General features: G+C 31.6%; 1 protein-coding gene across 3 annotated transcripts in view; it reads right to left on the reverse strand.

Annotated features, from left to right (window-relative positions):
- Positions 1 to 1,370: 1,370 nt before the first annotated feature.
- The window catches only part of LOC126737864 (histone deacetylase 11), a 30,350-nt gene continuing 6,561 nt past the window's right edge, over positions 1,371 to 25,159 (reverse strand). For 2 of the 3 annotated variants that reach the window (XM_050442936.1, XM_050442937.1), the window contains exons 5-8: positions 16,383 to 16,554; positions 16,115 to 16,320; positions 15,930 to 16,038; positions 1,371 to 1,598 (exon numbers count right to left, since the gene is read on the reverse strand). In XM_050442936.1, coding sequence (XP_050298893.1) covers positions 1,425 to 1,598; positions 15,930 to 16,038; positions 16,115 to 16,320; positions 16,383 to 16,554 — 661 coding nt within the window. In that variant the 3' untranslated portion in view covers positions 1,371 to 1,424. Of the gene's footprint in view, positions 1,599 to 15,162; positions 15,861 to 15,929; positions 16,039 to 16,114; positions 16,321 to 16,382; positions 16,555 to 25,159 lie in introns of those variants that run through there. The other variant, XM_050442938.1, reaches the window with a different exon arrangement.

The raw sequence follows: 25,159 nt of genomic DNA on the forward strand, positions 1-25,159 counted from the left end.
AAAAATACTTCAAATAGTTTCACCAAAATCCATTCACTTTTTGACACTGACAAGAACAATGACAAGAACACCTAAAACACCAAAATACCGACGAAGTTGAGGGGTACTCCGATCCCCCTTACGATACAAAAGAATATACACCGTCATGACACAAGACAAGGGTCGCGTGTTACTGGCTTATTGAAGGCTGGGGAGATGTCAGACTGGGACAGGATACTGGGCAATCAAGTTTTATAAGAAACTTCCCAATATTTTACATCTCTCCCATAACAGCAATTTAAATATAGGATTAAGGTTGTTTAATGTAAAATGCTTTTTACAGCAATCAGGAGTTTCATGTAATTTTTAGGATATTTTTAAAGTAATTAAAATTAATTTTAAGAATGTTTATATTTAATTTTAACTAACTAATTTAAACTCAATTTTAAGTTTTTAATCAATTTTATTGTAAGAGTGGCTTTGTATGGTTTTTATTGGATATTACATGTAAATGTGCAGCAATTTTGCAAAATGTTGACGTGTGTTAGACATCTTTTTGCATGTTAACATAAATAAATGAATAATAACATTATAAAAATATTAACATAAATAAATGAACTTTACCAACACACTTCGCTCGGCCAATTACTTTCACTTTCACAATGTTTTGTCACTGTCTGAGTTGTTAAAAAGAGTCTAGGAGCGCATAGATAAAAAATAAAAGACATATCTGATAGTACTTAGAGTTCCATTACAATATGTTTAAAAATCCTCATATTGAAAGACAAAATTTTACCACATTACAAACTATTATTCATTTCATGATACCAAACGACCATGCAAAATAGATTATTGGTGAAGGGAACTATAGTTCTTTTGTCAAAGTAACGTATGTTTTGTGATCTAAATAAGCAGATGTGTAGAGTATCTTTAATCTTTTTTAGATTACAACATTCTTTATTTATTATGATTTTGAATGAAAAAAAAACTTTTTTTTACATATAGTCTTATACCAAATAACTGTTCTGTACATTATAAAGCACTCTTCTCTAGGATAATATAAAATATAACAGGTATCTTACAACAAGGTAATTTTTATTTCGATGATGGCATTTTTTTAAAGAGAGAACCACGATTATCTAAAACATTACTTTATATTTTATGATTTGGCACCTTCTTTGAACTCAATACGAGCCTAATGAATTATTGATGACGAGATTGTCACACTTCACTGATAATAAGATTAGACAACAATACATATTTATAACATTATTGTGGATAGTGAACTTGATCACCTAATATATATATATATATATATACATACCAAATCTAACTTACCTTATTACTAGTCGGTTATTATAAGTACTAAAATTACCAATTAAATAAAACAATTTTTACTAATACCTGAAGTAAGGTATTAAGTTTATTCCTTGTTGTTCTAAATTTTAAAAATAATATTCTTGCAAATTATTAATGAGTCCCAACTCATACAAATTTAAAATTGAATTTGCGATAACTCTTGCCGTCTTTTTTTGATATCCGCCACTTGTCAACATCACAATCGGAATTCTTCTTGATATAGCTTGGATGAATACAAATTCATCCCTGGTTATTATACCCTAAAAAATCAGTTCATTAAAATTTGGATCCAACCCAATAAGAAAAATAAGCTAATACGATAATTCTAATTAGAATTATGTAATTAAAATTATTATTTAAACTGAATGATGAATATTTTAAAATAATCACACTTCTGGAAAAAAAAATATAGGAGGATATAATATTTTATCTTTCACTGTTAAGCTACATCGGCTCGGGTATTGCGAGCCGATCCGTTTAAAATTGCTTAATAGATTGACACGTGTCGACTCGGGTACTCAAAATCACCCAACCTTCCTTCCTCTGCTCTTCTCTCTCCGCTCCCTTTCTCCAAGCAAATGACTATAAAATTATTTTTTACAAATGCTAAACAAAGTGCCTTTTCCATACAATCAAAAGTTTTTATAACAGTTTCTTACACAATGAAAAACATCGCCCATTGTGATAAATTACACTTAGAAATTATTTCTGTTCTCAGGTTACATTGATACGGCGGAACGCTTTCCATGTTTTGACGACGCGACGTGATGGCAGCGAATTAAAATATTTGTCTCCATTTTCATAGCAATACAACATACCGCACAATTATTGCTATCAACTTCCCCAACAGGAATAGTTTAATTTTGGTTTTTAGATTGAAAACAGTTCCCATTATTTGTTCAATAATCATATATTGGAATCATATATAAGAAATATGCAAAGCTGCGGCCATGCGCCAAGAAATATGCTTTTTTTTAAATTCCAATCTGAAACAATAATATGAAAGCTCGTTACTCACGTTTCCCCGTCAACTTCAGATAATCTTTCAATTACTGAAATTTTGTACAATAAAATTTTGCACTCGTGAAACATATTTCACATATCGTTTTGTGTGTTTTTTTGACTTATGGTACAATATGGTATTACTGTTCACAGGAATATAATCATCTTATTCTTATTTAAATGAACAAAAAATTAAACAACCACAAAAAAATATACAGGTTGAGGAATTGATCAAAACGCATAAAGAAGGGATAACGCATAACGAAATATGGCAAGGCACACTTATGCATTTCGTGCGCTCTATTACTCGCCTGCTACATCGTTAGTAAATCAGTACGAGGTTAGTAAGCGTCTGACTTACTGAGGGATAATTATATTACTTGCAATCAAATTTCGCAAAATATTCTCGCTATCGCTATTCAAATAAAAATAAATTATGATTAAACTCTGATAAAGTAAAAAAAAAAATAAACACTACAAAAATAAAATTAGAACTCTTAAATAATACACTTTACACAAATTAATTCCTTAAAGGCTTAGGATCTCACTTCCATCATCTCCTTTTTTAGTTAAACAATAAGTAAACCTATCATAAAAGCCATTTCGTACTTTCAAAGGAGTTTCTGGTGAAATGGAAGTAGCACATTCAACAATTTACTCTCGCATCTGCTCTAAATTTAATGCCTCACTAAATTCGTGTTTCTAAATGATCTTCTTAAGATAACTCTAAAAATTAAAGTCATTTGGGGACAAATCTGGAGATCCAAAGCCAATCAATGATGATCACATAGAAAAAGCACCTAGATGTGATAGCTGCCGTGTATTTTTTCATTTGGACGAAAAATGTTCCGGTCTTTGTGCAAGTGAGCAGAGAGTCATAGTTGTGCAGAAACGCATTATTCTGTTCTTTTGTGATCCTTGTGTGCTCTTCTTCAAAAAAATTCCTCTGATGACAAACAAAATTATTCAAATGGAGGAGCAGATTAAATCCCTTAAGGTGGAAAAATTAAAAAAACAGCAGACATCTCAACAGAACTTAGGTGCTCCTGCTAACATGGAATCAATGTTACATAAAATTGAAGATCGTGCAGAGCGGGCGAACAATATAATGGTGTTCCTGAGTCTGGAAGTAGCAGTATGCAAGAAAGAATTGACAATGACAATGTTGTACTCGCTCCCATCTTAAAAAATATTGGCATCACACAGGATGATGTCTTAAAGCCTTTACAAGTATGGCAGGCTTCCGAAGGAAGGAATAGGCCAATTAAAGTGGTAACTAAACACTCGAATTTGGTGAAAAGGCAAAATAGACTTACTGGTAACATAAGAATAGGCTATGATAAAACAAAGCTTCAGCAAGAACAGTTTAATTTTATATAATGTTTTCTATGATGAATATTTTCAGAATCTGGGTGGCATTGGTACTAAACTTGATCAGCTTCGTGGTGCAATATTGCAATGTGATTATGATGTCATTATTTTGATTGAGACTTGGCTAAATCAACATTACTCAGACAATGAATTAGCTAATTCTGAATATCAGATTTTTAAGCTAGATCGCAATTCCTTAACTAGTACTAAACAACAGGGTTGTGGAGTAATAATGTTTAAAACACAATAAATTTAAAGCCAAACAACTCAAGACAGATATCTTAAATGTGGAGCACGTTTTTGTTCAAGTGGATTTTAGTGAGCTATCTAATATTTTGGGTTGTGTTTACATTCCTCCAAATTCTTCAGAAGAAGTCTACCGTGCCCATTGCTCAGCAGTTGAAAGTATTAAGGACAATTTTCCCAATATAGCTGTATTTCTATTTGGAGATTACAATTTACCCTTAGCCACTTGGAATTACTTAATTAAAGAGGGTCTGTTAGTTAAGCGCACTGACCTATCTTGCCAAAATAGTTTGTGAATCATTTTCTTATCTGAATATTAGACAATCTAACATTATTCCAAACAATCATGGTGTATTTTTGGATCTGTTTTTTAACAGTATTGACGAATGCCATCAAATATCTGTTTAACAAGCTTTAGACAATCTTCTTCCAAACAACTTTCACCACTTAGCAACAATTTATGATATTAGGGTTAGTGATAGGATTGAAAGGTTGGATTATAGTACAACTTATTTTGATTTTAAAAATGCTGATTTTGTAAGTTTAAATGATTATGTTTCTTTAGTGGACTGGATTAATATTTTTGATGATTCAAACAATGCATACCTTTTATGAAGTAATTTTATATGCAATCTCACTCTATGTATCCCAAGAAATTTATAAACCTTGGGTAAACCAGGTTTCCTCGTTGGTTTTCCCCAGAATTAAGGGCTCTAATTTTATCAAAAAATACTGCTCATGCTAAATTCAAAAGAACTAACTTAGCTGAAGATTATATCCTGTTTGCTAACCTACGTACTTAATGTAAAGTTCATACTGAGCAATGCTATAGATCTTACATTGCTAGCTTAATTGAGTCAATTCAATCTGACACCACACAATTTTGGAATCATATTAACTCCCTTAATAAAAGTCATGGTATCCCAAATGCTATGCTTTTAAATGGTATTTCAGCAGATTCGGGGGAGGATATTGCAAACTTATTTTCTACCTATTTTTCTAGTGTTTATCACTCTGATGAGGTTGATCTCACTAACTTTAATTTTCCAGTAGCGAATTCTGTCGACATGCCTTTTATCCAGTTCACCCTGTCTGAGGTTTTTGAATCTATATTTAGTCTTAAGGACAAACTGAGCCTGCTAATGTTCCTACCTATTTCCTAAAAAGATGTGTTTATAGTTTATCTAGACCTTTGTGTACAATATTTAATTTGTCTTTAAAATTACAAACTTTCCCTGAGAAATGGCGTGACAGTTTTATAACTCCTGTATTCAAAAATGGTGACAGAGATGATATAAAAAATTACAGGCCCATTGTTATATTATCTGCTGTCCCTAAGCTTTTTGAGCTTATCCTGAACAAATATCTTGGCATTGTAGAGGTCTCTTGATCAACGAGTAACATGGGTTTAGGCTGGGTAAATCTACTTCTAGAAACCTTGAATTATATCATGACTTCATTGTCAGGCACTTTCGAGAGGTCTCATCAGGTCGACTCCATCTATACTGATTTCTCGAAGGCCTTTGAGACAGTCATCCACTCATTGCTCATTTTTAAATTAAGATGCTATGGTTTCCCTAAGTGATTTCTTTCTTGGCTATTTAGCCAAGTAGTAGGTAACTATTTAGTTACCTACATAAAAGGATACAATTTGTTTATGTAAGTGGTTCACTTTCAGTTCCTATTTTGGTCACTTCAGGGATGCCTTAGGGGTCACATTTGGGGCCTATACTCTTTAATTTATTTATTAACGATATTTTTAGTATTATCAAATTTTGCCAATTCCTATTATTTGCAGACGACCTGAAGCTATTTTTACATATTTTAAACTTGTCTGATTGCCTGATAATACAATCAGACATAGATTCTCTATATAATTGGTCTATCTCTAATGGCTTACATCTTAATAAGAATTAGTGTTTTATCATTTCTTTTACTAAATTTAGAAAAGTTGTCCTATTTGACTACCACATAAATGGTAATATACTTTCAAGAGTATCGCTAATTAAAGATTTGGGGGTGTTGTTTGACAGTTCCCTGACTTTCATACCCCATATAGATAGTTTATCTAGTAAAGGCCTTCGTACTCTTTGTGTCATAACTAGAAATACTCAAGACTTTTCAGTAGCTGCCTTCAGAATTTTATATCTTACACTAATTCGTAGTGTTATGTCTTATTATATATATCCAAAATAAATTTCTCAGGACTTGTGTCTGGCGATTCAATGGACGAGATGAGTCTTTATTGGAACTTAAGTCAAGGCTAAATATGACTTCTCTCGAGGACTATCGAACTAGGTGTGATATGATATTTCTTCACAAGTTGATTAGTAATGCTATTGATTGCCCTGAATTATTATCACGGATAAACTCTAGGTGCAATACCAGAGTCCTTAGAGAGACGTCCCTTTTACTGGTTGAATGTCACCATACAAACTATGATAAATTTTCTCCAATTAATCGACTCCACATGTTGGGAAATAGAATTAATCAGTCTTTTGACTTAGTGGATTTAAAGCCTTCAAAGCTTAAAAGGTGTCTGAGTGAGTTTACTCGTTGAGTACTATGTGTTAAGTATCAAATAACTTTGATTGCTTTTACTTTTCTTACGTTTATGATTTTAACGGTATGTTTTTAGTTGTTTTATTTTTTTTTACTCGACTGGGGAAAACTATATTATATTGTTGTATTAATTTTTTTGGCTAAGGTTAGTTTGTGCTTAAATTTTTCTGGAAGTTTTATCTTATTTGTATATTTGGGCTGCTACATATTAATATACATTAATTTAGATAGATATATTGTTGAATTATAGAAAATTTGGATATTTAATAGATTAAGTTTATTATATATCTTATTAATATATTTGTTGATGGAAGAATAATTACATATATTTAGGGTTAGGATATAATTTATTTTATTAGTATTAGTTATTAGTAATTTTGTTAGAATAGGGACGTCCCGTAAATAAATAAATAAATATTGTAGCGTTTTTCCCGTCCATTAGGTGTGAATTAGAATAATCTAAAATAGTCAACTAATTTATTTACACACTTTATTATGAAAACACGATTACTTACGACTACTAGAGATACTTATTCTTAGTATATTCATTTACAAGTATTTCTCGGGCCTATATTTCTAACTTTACTTCACAAAACTGACCCGACTACTATTCCTGATGCGACTTCTTATATACTCGCCAGGACGCTGGTACCACTTGCGTCATTTCAGAATAACGAAGACTCAGCTGGTGTCTCGGTGTTTACAATATCGCCGCCTCCCTAAGCTCATTTTGTCCTGAAATGATTCCAAAGATGGTGGATGGCGATATCGGTAGAAGGTTCCTCTCTAGCTATTGGACCTCTTATAGCAACAATCGGCGATTTTCTTCAGAGAACGACGTTGGATAGTAAAACTGTACACCAGAACTTGCATATCAGTAGACCTAAAGACCACTTCTAACTTGCTGCGAATCATCCTCCTGTCCATGTTATCGAGTTCGTGTGCGAGATTGGAAATTGCTAAGCTTTGGTAACTATTTAGAAGAACTTTCTACTAGTTTGTTCATCGGTTATCTTAAGTGCTTGCCTGACTCTGAGATTAGACCGATGCAGCTCATCAAATTTTCGCAACTTTCTACGAAAGCTTTAGTTCCTCTAGATATTTGTAAATCCTTAGACACAATTTGCTGGGTCATACTCAGTTAAAGCAGTAAACAGGTCTTGCTGTACTTAACAGGTTATGCCGTAATGATTCTGACCAAATCATCACAGTTATTAGAACCGTTTTCACAATAAGAGGCTAGTCGGTTGAAGTGAATGGCTCGATCTTTATCCCGACGGCTTTTTTATTCTGTAAAAAACATAATTGATAAAAAACATAATTGAAAGTTTCGGTGATAGCCCCTGCGTGTTTTAGAGTCATAGAGCCAAGCCAAATCACCGTTGTTGTGCCTCTAGTCTTTGGCATTGACATCATATGCATACTCTCTCATTCCATCATCCCGGAGTTCATCGATGGTAGTCTATACTTGGACTGCCAAACGTTCCATGATTCCTCCCAGCAAATCTGGATATGCCAGTTAACATAAATGTGCAATGTCAGCTTTGAATTTTTACAGGAACTCGCCTAGCTATTGGCACCGATTTTTCTATTACGTATAATAGACATGTTCCAGGTGTGACTCGCCATATCGCATTTCCGAATGTCTCATAAGATGGCCTAATACTTCTTGCTTGTCGGGGCTTGTTTTTGCAGGATGGCAATAGCATCTTCTCTCAAGGCCAATGTATAAGCAGTAGCCTTCTCCCTGGATGACCAATGGTTTGCTTTTGCCGCCATTTCAACTGACACTGATAAATATTCCATGATGTAGTACCATCAAATTAAGGCGGTTGGACGCGCATCAGCCCAACAGATTCCGTATTGCCACAAACTTTGGTCTTGCTGTCCACTGCTGAAGATCTACAGGGCAGTTCATCGATAGTGTTGACGTCGGAAGTTGTGATTTTGTTTTGAAGATTCTGTCTTCCGCCAATGAGAGAATCCGTTTTTTCAGTATAGAGGATTTTTCCAGAATTTCTTATTTTAATTGAAATTTGATTGGTAGAATTTTGTAGTAATTCGTTTTAAATCTTTCATCTTCGTAGAACTTTGCAGCAATTCTTTTTTTAACCTTTTTTAACCTAACATTACACCGATATCGTTGGGACAAAAAAAAACAAACAGTTGTCATCGCCTAATTCTAATTTTAGCGTTTTTCCCGTTCGTTAGGAATGAACTAAAATAATCGAAAATAGCCAACTAATTTATTTACACACTCCATTATGAAAACACGATCACTTACGACTACTAAGCATATTTAGTTTTACTGTATTTATTTACAACTATTTAAATCTCGCGTCAATATTTCGAAGTGTACTTCACTGAACCGAGTCCCGAGTTCTTTGTTAACACTCCAATACTAGATTATATTGAATTTATTTCTAGGACACTCCAAACCATTTCTTCTAGACGTTCTTGCTTCTGGAACCTTTCGATAAAAGTATGTTGCACTCGTGTGGCATTTATGACATGTCTTATTGAATCACTTAAAATTCGAAACCACTTTTTTTTCTATTTTTAAATGTAATTTTAAACAAATCCCTACATTGTACTCAATTTTCAAATTTCCTTTAATAATAAAATTGCCAAATTTCCTTTAATAATTTGAAGTCTTTCGGAAGAAATATAAAAAGCCATAATAAGCGAATTAAAATTCTAGAATACAGCGTGCATTCAATATAGCAAAATGAGGCATGCCAGTTGTATTGATCGGTCTTCTATCTCTGCTAGCTATTCTTTCGGTTCGATGGTTTTCTGCATAGGTTTAGCAGTCATTAAGGTCCAGGGAGCTAAGATTGAAATTATTTTGCGATGGTGTTACATCGTCATTTGGTAGTAGGTCGATTTGAGACAGATATATCTTCTTCAAATATTGTTTCGGATCCAGTTCCAGAAACTGGTTTTATTTGGGGGAATATGGTCTATATTGAAGGCACAAAGTGGAACGGAAGTTACGGGTTGAGTCTTGATACTTCTCTTGGTCCAACTGCTCAGTTTTAATTATTTCTAAGTAGACTTTTGTTTAATGGCACTGGGAGATGTTTTGGCTAAACGTTGAATTTCACAGAGTAAGTTTTGCTTTCACAGGTGTGTTAATATTTTGGGAAAAGTATTTTTCTGAGGTTATGTTGTGATATGGTTCGTTGAAGCCAATAAACATTTGCCCAATAAGAAGTAAGGTATTTTGATTGAATAAACATTTCTTTAAAAAATGGAATGAAGGTATAGGTAAAGGGTAGAGATAATAGGGTGCATAGCTGTTTTTTTCTACAATCGGCATTTTAATTATAAAAACCACTTGATTACCTTTTGCATAACTGTAAAGTTTAAGAATTTGTTCAAAACGTAAAATATTTTCGATCTTTGATTAAAAAGAAAACTTACCGAAAGTTAAGTTCTGAAATTGCTTTTATTTCTGAAAATAGTTCTCGAGGGCTTAGAATCGAATTGTGAAATGTATTTAGCCAGGAGAAGGTTAAAGCAATTTATAGCTTTTCCAGAATCTTGTTTATTTTTTTAAAGTTTGTGATAACGTGTGTGGGAAATATTTCTAAGAAGAAGAAATACTTGTTTTTCATGTTTTGTTGGGTAACATTTTCAAGTGATTCATGAAGGTACAAGTTAAAAGGTTTCTCTTATTAGGTTCATATTATTATGAGTTATGTCGTCTAAAATTTCTTAAAATTATTGAAAGCTTTTTGTTCATTAAAGATTTAAGCTCACTTTTATTTTAAAGTTGATTTAGTGACATTTAAAATTTTTATTAAATTATACCAAGTACTTCAAGTAAAAAGTTATTCAAGAAAAACCGATTTTCAGCGGCATCTTTAAAGGGCCACATCTTCGTAGGAAGGACATTTATAGAAAAGTTTCATATTATTTTTTTATTTTCTACCTGAATCCGCGAGATTTCCCGCATTTTCCGGGACACCATATATTTGGAAAAAGTTGTAAAAAGATAAAATTTGCATTATCCGCTTAGTATTAAATAAAATAATAAGTGATAATACGTCATATCATATTATATGTTACAAATTTCCTTAGTAATAAAATTTTTATAAAATGTATGCGCGGTATTTGATTTTATTAAACTTCTTGAACTTTTGGTGTCAACAAATATGCTGCGGTTTCGAGGATAAACGCACCCCGTAGTTCAGATCTCATATAATTTTGCAAAAATTTAGATCGAGTGTTGGGTTGGGTTGGGTTGGGAAAAATTTGAACACGGTTTTATATTTTAGCATAAAACACCCAGCGTGTCTGGCTAATATTAAAGTTGCGTCTTTTTAAGTATCTGTAGGGTGTGTTAAGTAGCAATTGTGCTAAGAAAATATTTTTGTCTTACAATTACTGTTTAAGTATATTTCAAGATTTTTTTGATTTAAATTTGGAAATCCTACTTGGGTACTGGTAGGGGAAAAGTTTCTCATAAAACAATATTTGGTGGTTGAAACTGAGGAGGTGTATGAAGAGGCGGAAAAATTATTGTTAGGGTTTGGGTTGGGTTGGTTCGGATATATGGTTGGGTTGCCTTATGTTCGAAAGGGTTATCTATTTATGGAAGTTGTTGGTTGGTGTAATATTATGTATAATTTGAGGGTGTGATTTATTTTGTACTGTATTATTAGGTAAAACATTAAACTGTTGATTCTTGCTAAAAATAATGAAATGCTAAAGCTTGCTCTTGGTTAATTGGAGTTTTAAGTCTTACAATTAAACAACAATATTATGCGTTAATCCCGATAAAAATGTTTGTAGAGCAAAATCGTCAATGTGCAATTTTAATTCTTCTTTCATTTTTATCAGCTATAAGGAAACTTGCTTGCTTAAAATTATATTTATATTGTCTTGTGCCGGGTGACCCAAAAATAATGCTTGATCATGGTTGGAATGATTTCCTCGGCCATATCTCGGGAACCGGTTGTTGTATGACTTGGGAGTAAAAAAAATTATTGGGTAAATCGGTCATGAAGAGCCGCTAGTATATTTTCAAGTTCCAAAAACAACCAAAAGAGTCCAAAGGTCGTGCGGTAAACTTCGTAGAACTATTAACTCTCTACTACTAGAAACTCAGCTACAAAATGACGGAAAACAACTGGACATGTGAAAAGATGCTATTATAACAATTCTGTCAATATACAGAATTTAATTTCTTTATCTTGAAAAGATAAAGAAATTAAAAAGCTATTAAGTGTTCCCTTTTTCCTGTGTCACCCGGTATATCGTTGGAAAATTCATCTTGCTCCAAATGGATTAAAGGCATCCTGAACTTATTAAGTCACATATTAAGTCTAAAAACCCAAATAGGTATACTATATCCAAATTCAATCAAAATACAATTTTAATCAATCACTATATAATAATATGACGTGATTTAATCACAATTACGTCATAAATATCTTATGACGTGCGAACAGCTCACTCATATCTAATGTAACTTTGTCCTAATATTTGTCCTATATCATTTCTAAAACCACAATGCGAACAATTGGCTCAGCCTATTCCTAGCCTATTCATTGACCTCTAAGGCAAATATTTAACACAAGAATTATACAAAGAAATTCTATTTATAATTCTAGAAAATATTTTAACATGGCATATTAGAATTTAATGAATATTGTTGGGAGCTGGCTTAAATAATTGTGGACTGTATTAGTTTGAACACCGACTTTATTGTTAAAACTACGGAGCGAACACAACGCTCAAAGCCGAACATCACGGCCTTCAGATCAGCACTGATGTCGGTCTCCGCTATCGTTTCGGATACATAACAGCGACGTTGTCACGTCTAGTGCAGAATATTAATTTTGCATCCGTATAATATAGTATTGGCAAATATTCCTAGATTTAAAGTGCTTTTATTTGTATCTCTGGGGAGGGATTAAGGAAGTCTTTACAAGAAGACTAACTTTCTACGAGGATATGATTTCAAGAATTAATGAATTAATAAATAAAGAGCTGAAATTGAGACTGCTCTTCTTTTAACTCATTAGCGTTTTCAGATGGGCATCCAAAATAACGGATGCCATTTTGAACATTTGGATCGCCTTTTGTAAAAAACGGTTCTTCTTAGCGCCACATATTTTTTAATGATTTCTAATTTTTTTAGACTCACCATTGCCTCTTTAATATCTTATTCATTTCGTAGCTAAATTTTTAATAGTTTTAAGAAATTGACCTGGGCCTTGGCCTCCAAAGATCCATTAACCTCATTTTCCCAATATTTGAGGTTAGGAACGACCGGAAGAGGATTCAACTAAATTAACTAATTATGGTTGATCCTTATTTCTCAAGGAATTTTGTTTAGGAAAAAAAGTTTTTTTAAAATGTGAAGAGAAAATTTAATTAACTATGCGAAATTTAAAAAAAAAATGAAATTTAAGATATAAGGTGGCAGTTACACCCTCTGATGATCATTTTTAGAACTTGAGAATATTTTCCAGAGATTCTTCATGATTGATTATAATTTTTTTTACGTCTAAGTGATACGACGAACCCTTACATTTAGAACATTTTAAACGTTTTTGACGGAATTTTCAAAAGTAATACATCTTTGTAATAATTTTGTATTTATGTCAAAAGTGAGAATAATATTTTAAGAGTTGCATAGCAGGCAAGTTTGTACCAGGTGTTAATATAGTTTCTGTTATCTTTAAATTATTGTGAGAAAGGATCCTTCTCATCTCTTCTTCCTTGGTAATGGTGGTAAAAGATTATCTTCTAGATTTTCAACAGCCATATTCTTTTTGGGAGTATTGAGAGTTTCACTAATTTGACGATTATTAGGGGAGATTATAAAACTTACAAAACTTTTTATTGTTTTTACGCCATTTTCTTGTTCATTCTAAGGAGTATATTATCTGCTGGTACCAAACTAAGGTGAAACATCGCCTATTTATTCACCAAAACGTATCTAAAAAACTTAACAAATTTTGGTAAAAAAAAAACAAATGCGAATTTTATTTTGGAAATACATTTATGCTATTCGACTAAAAAGTAATCACAATAGAAAATATCAAAAATAGTGTTTAATAAACCAGAACTTAAATCAAGGGAGTAAGCAAAAATTCATTTTTAATCGATTAGAATCGGCGAATTTATTTTACACTCAAAATATATTAAAGTCGTATTTTATTCAATCAAGATTATGTGTACATGTATCAAACACACAATATGTTTATATATTTATGCAAATGCCAAATGGCGTGGGTTTTCACCAAATCTCTAAAATCTCTATTAAATCTTTTTCATTTTCTTAAATAATTTCTTTGTGTACACTCAAACGTAATCCTATAAAAAAGGGCAACATAAAATAATCTGTTTCTATAGTATTAAATAGAAACAGATTATTTTATACAGAAATAATAAAATCATCTCAACTATATATCACTGAATGCAGGGTTGACCAGTGTCTTTGTGAATCGAATATAATATATAATAATGTAAATATTAGCAATTAGGTAATTTTAAAATACATTTACATTCAAAAGAGTTTCTTTTATTTATCGTTGGTGCTTTTTCTCGAAGACTTCACTGCGATAATGATAGTCGTTTGCAGGATAGATTTCCATGTAGGTTCTTCCAGTTGAAAGCAGAATCTCAATTGTAAAGACTTAATTTAGAGTCTATGCATTTTAAAATAGATCGACAAAAAATCAACTTTACGATTTTTGGTGTTTCAGTAAACATGAAATTTCAGTAAACATGAAACAACATTTTCAATACTGTTGAATCAGATCAGTAGTCTCAGTTCATGCGTTGGAAATGTCCATTAAAATTTAGTGGGCAGTATCCTATGCCCTTGACTTAAATTAATCATTTAAAAATCACTTGAATAAGCATAATGATACGACTGTAAACTTAACTGTATATTCAAACTACGTTCAATATTGAAAATTGAAAGTTGTTCAAATTGATCAAATTGCTAATTTTAGCATAATTAGACAAGAAAAATATGCGATAAAAAGCAATATCAAAGGCAGAACGTAAAAGCAATGTAAAAATCTTATAAATAAAAATATGTAATTAACATTCCAAACATAAAATAAAAATATAATAAAAGTATAATAATAATGTAATAAAATTAAAGGTTACAAATAGGGGAAGTCTTTATCTCCAAGAAAAATACATGTAGGTCACTTAGGTAAATGTATTATGCATTTCGGCTGTGTAACATGGTTCTGCATGTTTGTGAGAAAGGGTTACAATTGGACTTGTTGGAAGCATTTGAAATAAATAGGGCCATGAACTCCCCAGACTGCACGTGCATTAATGAGCAAACTAAGTTTGACAGTTTACGCTTCTTTGATTCAATAAGCCCTAGAAAATAAGTTTTACCTTTATTGTTTTTAACTCATAACATTTGTATTAATCAAAATTTAAAATCTTTTCTTTAACGCAACGCTAATATACAATAGTTCCTTATAGTACCTTCTTTTAATATGTAGAAATCTGTATAGTCCCAAGTATAAATTTTATATTTTGAATCGTAGATGTCCTTATTGTACTATGTTTTTAATTTTAATTCTTTTATTCATTGTTGTTTTTATTCCCAATAACGGGTAATTTTTGTTTTATTTGGTGAACTATTGATTGAAATTGTGTATATCCTTCCCTCATCCCGTATGAATTTATGTCGGACCAGTCCCGTTAGTTCTGAGTATTTACGCCACCATTCAAGCAGAATGTGGCTTCATTGGAAAAAGGATATTTTTCACCAAATATCGATTCTCCAAACACATATTTTGCAAAAGCTCACAAAATTCAAGACGCCTCGCAAAGTCTCCTTCCAAGTGTTCTTGATGAACTTGCATCTTATAAGGGTGGTATTTATTCGTACTCGTATGTTGTATTTTCAGAACATTTGTTTATTCAATATCCATGTCCTTTGCTACCAGCCTATTATCTTATCGACTATTATCTAATGCGAAAAATAAGGTTTTGGGCGGCTGCCATTTAGCTATGGGTAGAAGTAATGACTTAATATTCTAGGACTTTAAATCATTTAATGGAAGCTTTCAAACGATGTAAGACATGATCCCCCTGTCTATTTAATTTCATTTTTAAAATTGACGTCCTGTCGCCATTTTGAAGTTTTGCAAAATAAGCTAGCGACCACAAAGTAGCATGCAGGTTGCTAATGATGTAGGTTGCCAAATTTTAAATTTTTATATAAACACATTCAAAAGATAAAAGGGAGGGGGGATAATTAAGAGCCGCAATATATGTTTAAGCTTAGATTCCAACTCATTCCTACTATTTTGTATTCTGTATAAATTTAATAGCTGAAATTCCGCGCACTACCATAATATGAAAAAAATTGTTCTAAGTTTTGAGAAAATAAAATACTTTTATAGAGAAATGGTTACCTGTTCAGACACTGATAATCCTCCTAGTCTATCACCAATAAGTATGTCAGTACCAGCATTATAAACCAGTAAATCTGGATGAAATTCATCTAGAGCTTCGGTAAAATGTCTAAAAATTAAAAATAAAATAAAAAACACGTTCGCAATATTTAAATTATATAAAGTTATTCTTATAAATAATTTACTTTTTTATGGTACGTAAATAATTCTCATCATCCATAAAATAATCAATAGGAACATTTTTTTTAATCGCTTGCTTAGCTCTGGCATCTTTTGGGTATATCCATTCATTATATACATCCATAATATAAACACTCTCGTTGTCCTTAAAATCATTTTCATATCCATTGCCTTGATGCGCATCCAAGTCTAAGATCATAACCTTTTGAACCTAAATATGAAATTTTATTTTGTTTTATGCTATCCTAGTATTATCCTATCGGAAAAATTAACCTGTTTAGGAAAATAATAAAATAAGAAATTAATGAGCAACGTAATGTCGGCATATACACAAAATCCACCACCTTTTGATGATGAGGAGTGATGAAATCCGCCTCCTATGTTTATAGCCCAACCTCTATCCAGAGCGAGTTTCCCGGCAAGAACTGAGCCTCCAGTCTGAAATCTACAAATAATGATAAAAATATCAGTCATTTTTTAAATAAAACAATATAGTTCAAATAAATTAATATAGTTTTAAAATAATAAATATATAATAAAAAATAAATAAAAAATCATCAACGACAATGTTTTTTTATGACCTAGACGGAATAGTTCAGTAGGATCAGAATTTTCATGCGCTGCTTAAAAATTACAACGGGACCTATTTAAATTGGACCAATATTTACAAATACCAATATTTTTTATGGAACACAATTCAAAGTATCTCTAAAACCAATTTTGAATAAATAAAGTTTTTTCAGCGTTCAATAGTGCGGGTGCGGAGATCAAATCTTTGATGTCGATTTATTTTATGCATATAATGATTTAGTTTCAATATTTGCATTTCATATTTAGGATTTGTTTTTACAAATGAGTGTATACTATGAATTTACAGTGCTTTCATTTCAAAACGATCCACCCTTAATAACTTTCTTAAAAAAAAAAAAAAAAAAAAAAAAAAAAAAAAACACGTCAAATTAGATATTAAATCGTTTAATTATGCATTTACTGAAGTTCTGTCAATCACCTCCTCACCTCCAGCTAACCTCACTTTAATATGTCAAATGGGAACCCCCATCGTGTGATACATCATAGTAAGGAGCGTAAAATTCTCTATTCAACGGTACCAAAAAAAATGAAATCGATAAATGTGTAAGCAAATAGTTAGCGAAAATGTCTAGAAATAATGAATATTTTATTTACGCCAAACTTTGGTATGTCAAATGGCTACCCCATGGTGTGATACATTATTTTAAAGGGCATTCATTATGCTATCAATGGTTGTAAAAAAAATAAAATTGATTGACCAAGAAGCTATTAAAGTGTAAATCGGTAGGGTAGAAAAACAAAATTAATTAAAGCCTATTTTCAAACTCCTTACGAACAAGGGTCTGCCCGTTAATTTCTCTGCATTCTTGAAATATTTTATTTTTTAAATTCTCATTACTCTCAGGTGGGGTTTTATAAACTTTGCTTTTTAAGTAGCCCCAAAGAAAAAAGTCTAGTGGGGTTAGGTCCGGAGACCGCGCAGGCCATTAATAAAGGCCGTGAATAGCCTTCTCCACTTTTCTCGAAAATTTTCATCAAGCCACTCTCGAACTACCAAGTGTAGTGCGCGGGAGCTCCATCCTGCTGAAAATGTATATTATTTTCATTCAATAATATAGAACCATGTTGATCTACTTGATTTTCCATAGATTGGATGATGGAAGAGTATATTGCATTTTCTAAAAGTTTTAAATAAATTTCGCCAGTCAAATTTTCTTCCAAAAAAAAATGGCCCGATTATTTCATTCTCATAAATTCCTGCCGAAACATTAATTTTTTGGGGATATTGGGTATGGCCTTCCCGAAAAACATGCGGATTTTCATTATCCCAGTATCTACAGTTATGTCTGTTCACCAGGCCATTTAAAAAAAAGGTCGATTCGTCACTGAAGCAAATGTTCTTCAATAAATGGGGATCGTCGTCAATTCGCTGGCACATCACTTCACAAAATTGAATTCTCCTATCAAAATCATCTCCGAGTGCATGAAGAATATGAATTTTATAAGCAAAGAACTTATTTATAATTTGCTTGAACTAAATGTACTGTTTGTTACCACACATTTTAACTTCTAAATTGCTTGTAATTTTTTTTTATGATCTATTATAAAAAATGTAAGAATTTTAAAATGATGTACCTAGGTACCACACTAAAAGTATTCATTTAAAATACCAAAATTTGGCGTAAATAAAATATTCATTATTTCTAGACATTTTCGCTAACTATTTGCTTACACATTTACCGATTTAATTTTTTGTACCGTTAAATAGAGAATTTTACGCTGCTTACTATGATGTATCACACGATGGGGGTTCCCACTTGACATATTAAAGTGAGGTTAGCTGGAGGTGAGGAGGTGATTGACAGAACTTCAGTAAATGCATAATTGCATAATTAAACGTCCCCCTGTATATCTAATTTAACGTGTTTTTTTTTTTTTTTTTTTTTTTTTTTTTTTTTTTTTTAAGGAAGTTATTAATGGTCGATTGTTGTCAAATTTGTTTTTTAGACTAATAACTTTAAGCATTTTATTAATTATTTTTTATTGATAATATCAACTAAGGTATAAAAAAAAGTAAAAAAGTAGTGCCATACTAAACTGAAAAAATGTATTTGGTTTCGTAGGCCTTTCTTTCAACTGCATCCCTACAAATATAAAATAGCTTTCTTTTTAACTATTTATACATATACAAGTTGGAGGATCAATCATTATGCATAGAGAAATGTTTAAAGGCGAAATATGGCAATACGCGCCCATTTTGGGCTCCGCTACTCGTTTGTAAGCGTCTGACATTGGTTAAAAACATTACGCGAAAGATCAGGCATTACAATATCAGTATACAACCCACATAGAATCATAAATTCAAATTCAAAAGACTTTTATTACCACTTAAACATTGTACATAGAAAATTACATTTTTTTATTACAAGAATTTACACAATGCTAAGAGTAATGCGGACTGAACTGCGATTATAAAAACAACCGATAACACATACACAAGCTAGGGCGCATATGCTGCTCAGACCGTTAAAACATACTAACCTAATTACAACTAAAAGAAGAATAAAGACTTTCCTAATTATAATTATTTAGAAAATAAGTCATTAAACCCTAAAAACATATAAAAGCTAAAAACAAAAAAAATATAGTGTAATAATTTACTATATCATTACATTAATATAGGTACCATTTGTGCAATAGACAGAGAGGAGGAAGGGCGGCAAAAAACACGAGCCGAGGCTGGAAAACCAGGGCAATACGACGCAAAAATGAATAGATATACCAAAATGAACCATTTAAAATTTTATTTTTATGCCTGCAAGATCAACAAGACCAGTGTTGATTTAAAAAGTAAGAACTCAAAAATAATATGGTTGCAATTAAATAAAAATAATTAAATTATATTTTTAATAAAAATTTGGTGGTGTGCATTTGTTAAAATGCCTATGTTAGTTGAGAATTTCTACTATATATGCAATATATACTACATATGCAATAAATTTCTTTGGTGAACTATTTTTAATGTAATCCGGTAACATGTTCCACATATGAATGCCTACATACTGGAATGATTTTTTAAAACCTGATGTTCGATGAAATGGAATTCTAATCAAGTTTGGATTTGTTACATTGTGTATATAATCATGGTGAAAAAATACTACGTCTCTTAAATATGGCGGCTGACCTGATTTAATTATTTGGAAAATTAAATTATACTATGACACATAATATCATATGACACTTCCTTCTATTTCTCATATTTAATATAAAATGTGAATTTAGATAAGGAGTAATGTGGTCCCTATACGATATATTAAAGGAAAAACGCATACAACTATTTTGCAGTTTTTGCACCGTCCTTGACAGAGATACGGTTAGTGAGTCGCCCCATACACAATGTCTGCATAATCCACCAAAGACAGTACAAGCGAATTGCAAAGCAAATATTTGGTGTTTGATGGTAACTAATTTTTGTATTGATATAAGTTTTTTAAACGACCGTAAGCAATTTTAATTTTGTTCTTAATGTGGGAGGCAAAGCTGAGATTTGAATCGAATATAACCCCTAGATTACGTTTTTCCGCAACGGTTGGTATAACTGTTCCATTAATATTAATTTTAAAATTTTCCATGCAATCTAGAAGATTGTTTCATTGAAGATTGATGATTGTTTGACTTTTATTTTGTGAAAAAAACATTGCACATGACTTTGAAGCATTTAATTTGAGCTTATGGTTTTCAGGAAACAAAGCAATCTGATTGAGTCTGAAGTCGGCGTTAATTTTATTCTGTGCCACCTGAACGTCTGATATTTTAAAAGAATTATAAATTTGGGAGTCGTCAGGAAATTGGTGCAGCTTAGAATTTTCGATGCACTGATTCTGCAACATATAAAGGAAAAAGTAAGGGGCCTAATATGGAACCCTGAGGCACCCCTTTTTTAAATGATAAAAACCTTGAAAATTTAAATTCACCATCATTCACCGTTCGGACACAATGTAATCGATGTTTAAGATAAGAGCTAAAAAAATGTATGGCATTTGCCGAAAAACCATAATAGTGCAGTTTTGCCAAAAGCATGATAATTTTGGCAAAAACATTTTGGAAATAAGTTATTTCCTTTGAATCCTCTTTAAATCTGATATCATTAACAATACTGATAAGACTTGTTATAGTACTAAAAGATTTACGAAATCCTGACTGGCAATCAGGAATAATTTTTAAATTATAAACATAGTCATACTATTTTGTTATATACGTGACGTTCTAAGATTTTTGAAATGACAGGCAGAATACTTATTGGTCTAATGTCTTTATAATCTGTTGGACAAGGTATTTTTGTTAAGGGAATGAGTATCGCTTTTTTCCAATCATCGGGGAATTGGTTCTCTAAGATGCAGGAATTTAAAATATTGACTAATGGCTTAAGACAAAAAGGAAGACATAGTTTAAGATCTCTAATGGAAATTCCATCACCATCTATTGCATTTGACCCTATTTTATTTATAATATCGACAGTTTTATTAGTTGTAAGACTTATATTAAATTCCGTCTCAAAGTGACTAAATGTATTTGAATTATAAAAGTTAAGTTTTTCTAATGATGTTGAATTAGTAGGGCCCACGGTGTTCGAAAAAAAATTATTTAAGTCCTCGGGTAAATTGAGATTTTCCGGAATAGGGTCAATCTTTTTTTTAGTAAAATTAAGTTTTTTTGCTTTGTGAATGTGAATTTTGGATTCTTTACCCTTTTCTATAGACATTTGCTTGAAAAAAGTAGCTTTTTCGCGATTAATTGCGTGTTTAGTATAATTCTTTAATTGCCTGTAATATGTCAAATTCACGAGAGTTTTTTGTCGAGTATATTTTTTGCGAGCTTTGTCTCTTAATTTAATTAGATATTTAATATTACTCGTTATCCACGGCGTAAATGGTCTATCCTTATATAGTCTTGTTTTAAACGGAGCGTATTTATTTATTAAATAGGAAATATTATTGGTAAGGTATTGATAAATAGGAAATGTTATGATCAGATATGGACTCCGATATACAGGTAGATTGAAAGCTAATACACTCGATGTTACTGCTAGCTACAATGACGTCAATAAGGGTATTAGACTGATTGTTGATTCTAGTAGGGTTATTAATCAGTTGCCGAAGATCGAATACTTCCAAAAGATACTTAAAGTTTTGAGTTGCTGCAGTTGGTCTCAGTAAATCTATATTTAAGTCCCCCATAAAAATTATACTATCATAGCATGGAACAGATATAGTAAAAATTTCTTCAACAAGTTCAAGAAATGTAGGCATGCTAGAAGAGGGTGGTCTATACATATTTACTAATAAAATATTTCTTTTATTTGCAATAAACCTTATACTTAAATACTTAAACTCATCAGTTATATGGGGAAATGTTACTAAAGAGAACTTAATGACTTTCTTTACATAAATACCAACCCCGCCACCCCGCCCATTCCGATCTTTCATTATAAAATTATAATTAGATGCTTTATGCAGGTCACGGGTCTAATTATGCTGTTAGGGGTTCTTCATTGTATGACAATTATATATTATATGTTAATATAATTTTAATTTGCATTATAAATTATCCTGTTCTTGTATATGTCAGGTTTATTTCAATACTTCATGATAAATTTAAAAGAAAAATTGATTGTTTATTAGTAGCGATTTCAATTTTAAGTCAAGTATTATTATTATTGTTATTATTATTATTAAATTGAGAGGGTTTAATTATAGTAATTAGGATAAGATTAAATTTTAACAAGTTTAACAACGAAAGTTCTTGAGCAATATGTTTATAATAAATTAAAAAAATAAATAATATCTTTTGGGGGCATATAATATAATATGGAATACTTTTGGAATATTATTATTTTGTTTACATCTGGTTTTTTGCGCGGTAGGAACTGGATAAAGCTTAGAGACCATCAGGCCACATTTTTTTTTTATTATATGTTTGCATATTACCATATAGTCTACTGTTTTTTTTGTGAATTTTTTTGTGGAATGACATGGAATTTGGAGGGATGGGGCGGTTTGGCACGGGTTGGGATGGCGAAGGGTTGACGTATGCAATGGGGGATAGTTTTGAAATCCTGCAGGATTGGCAATCTGAGGCCAATTTCAGTGTTTGCTCATTTAAATCTTCGCTCCATAAAAACCGGTTTCGATGAATTTCTAAATTATGCCAGTGAATTTTTGGCTTGAATAATTGTAACTTATGATTCGCATCACACGGTGTTTTAAGTGTAATAATTTCGACCACTCACTAAAAGTTTTCAAAAATTATGAAGTAATTTGTCCTCTCTGCAGAAATGCAGTAATTGTTATTTTTTGAAAAATAAACACAAGGTGGACATAAACATAAATCATGCTGTCTGGAATTAATTCTGTCTGCCACTCCTTGGAGGGTAATAAGAAATACAAAGCGAATATATTATCATCATCGAATATAAATAAATCCCACCAGCTAAAGTCTACTTATTTTGGCGCCTTGTAAATTTAGCGGGAACCACACGAATTAAGCCGTACTGATTTAGATAAGTCTAATGCTAACTTCCTTACCATAAGGTATCGGTATACTACCGAAATACAAAGGGTCTTCGCTCGAAGACTAAAAAATTCTTTAATGCCATTCTTGCCTGCGACTTTGATCTTTTCGCAATTAGGTAGACTTGGTTGAATGATAGTATTTTGAACTCAGAATTCTTTTCAGATAAATATTGTTTACCGGTGTGATAAGAGCTATGATTAAAGAAATGTGACTCGAGGCGGTGGAGTTCTGCTGGCAAGAATGTGCAACAATTAGGTTGAACATTCCTGACATCTTAAGAATAAATTGGAAATTATTTGTGTAAAAATATTGATAAAGAGTTTTACCGTTCTTAAAATTTTACTCTATTATACCGCCGGGGCTTAGCGCTAATATGTACCAATCAATATTTGATTTTTTTTTCTTTGGTCTACCTATATTGGTTGTTCTGGTAAGAAAAACAAACTTTTTCTTTTGTTTCTCTTTTTTTTTAAATTATTACTTATATTTTTAGTTAAGCACAAGGTGGATTTAGACAATTCAGTGAGAGATTTAAAGTGGACTGTATTTGTGTGATTAAAACTAAATGTGGAAAGGTCGAAAAACCAGCTTTTAAAGATCCTTACCTTAAGGTGTCTGTATCCGGCTTCAGCAGGCCTGCTCTGGACTTGTTGGGTCTTCTAATTAATCACTAAGAGTGGTTGCGGGTTTGATAAGTAAATTACGATCTGTGATGCGGTAAGATTAAGACAACAGTTGCAGTTGTTTATAGATCACGACACTGGAATCAATGATGCGCGATGATAAAGTGATAACAAGGAAGTTGTCTTCTCTCTGGCCTCCGTTCAGCACAAACCAAAGAAATTTGGAAATTTAAAGGCTATCGTACACGCGCAGATTTGTTGTTGTTAAGACTTAGAAAATATTAATTAAATTGGTTATAATAAAAGGAGAGAATTAAACTAAATGCACTTCCAAGTACTAAATTAAGACAAATAATAAATTTATTTGATTTTTTGTATTGGACCCAACTAAACTTGGTGCAGAACTTCCAGGGGCGGCTGCTAGATTTAGTTATATCATCTGCACCTGAAAATTGTACAGTTGAAAGATGTTATGACTTTTTAATTGAAGGAGACCCATTTCATGCCTCTTTACTAATAAAAATTAAAAATATTGCTGCTAAGAATCATAACAATTTTAAGATTGACAATGTTTTTTATAATTTATGTTTCCAAAATTACTCGAAGAAAACGCACCTATTCCGCTTGGTTTACGCCGAAAATTATCGCAGATTTAAGCTTAAGTATATTCACTGAAAGCGCTATAAGCGATATTGTATTGAGCTCTAAACAGCTTTAAAGAATTGCGTACCCAAGTAAAATAACATTACAATTTCATACACAAATTATTGTATATTGTATTCAATTAGAAAATAATTTAATCACTAACCCTAATATTTTTTGGAGTTTAATTAAAAGTTCACAACACAATAACATGCTACTACAAAATATGACTGATAGTAAAGGAAATCTTTTATCTAAACCTTGAGTTATTGCTAATTCATTTTCAAAATTTGTTGAAAGCTCATATACAATACCTAGACATACACTCAATACAAAAAATAACAGCAACAGTTACACTAACACAATCAACATAGCAATGTTTAGGAAGGAGGAGATGTTGCCTGCTCTAAAAACAAATCATCTCAATAGTTTTTCTAAATGTTTTGGAAGAGTTCTTCATTCTACCCTTTATCCCCGCATGAAAAATATAATTGCCGCTTTCAATTTTCGCCAACATGGATTCATGAAGGGCAAGTCAACTACTAGGAATTTAGTTACTATCAAATTCATTTCCGACGCATCTAATTTTAAGTTCGCAGGTAGACGTCATTTACACCTATTTTTCTAAGGCTTTTGACAAACTTGACCATAGCATTCTCATAAATAACTTTGATCAATATA

Source organism: Anthonomus grandis, chromosome 6, assembly GCF_022605725.1.
Source record: "Anthonomus grandis grandis chromosome 6, icAntGran1.3, whole genome shotgun sequence".
NCBI classification, from domain to species: domain Eukaryota; kingdom Metazoa; phylum Arthropoda; class Insecta; order Coleoptera; family Curculionidae; genus Anthonomus; species Anthonomus grandis.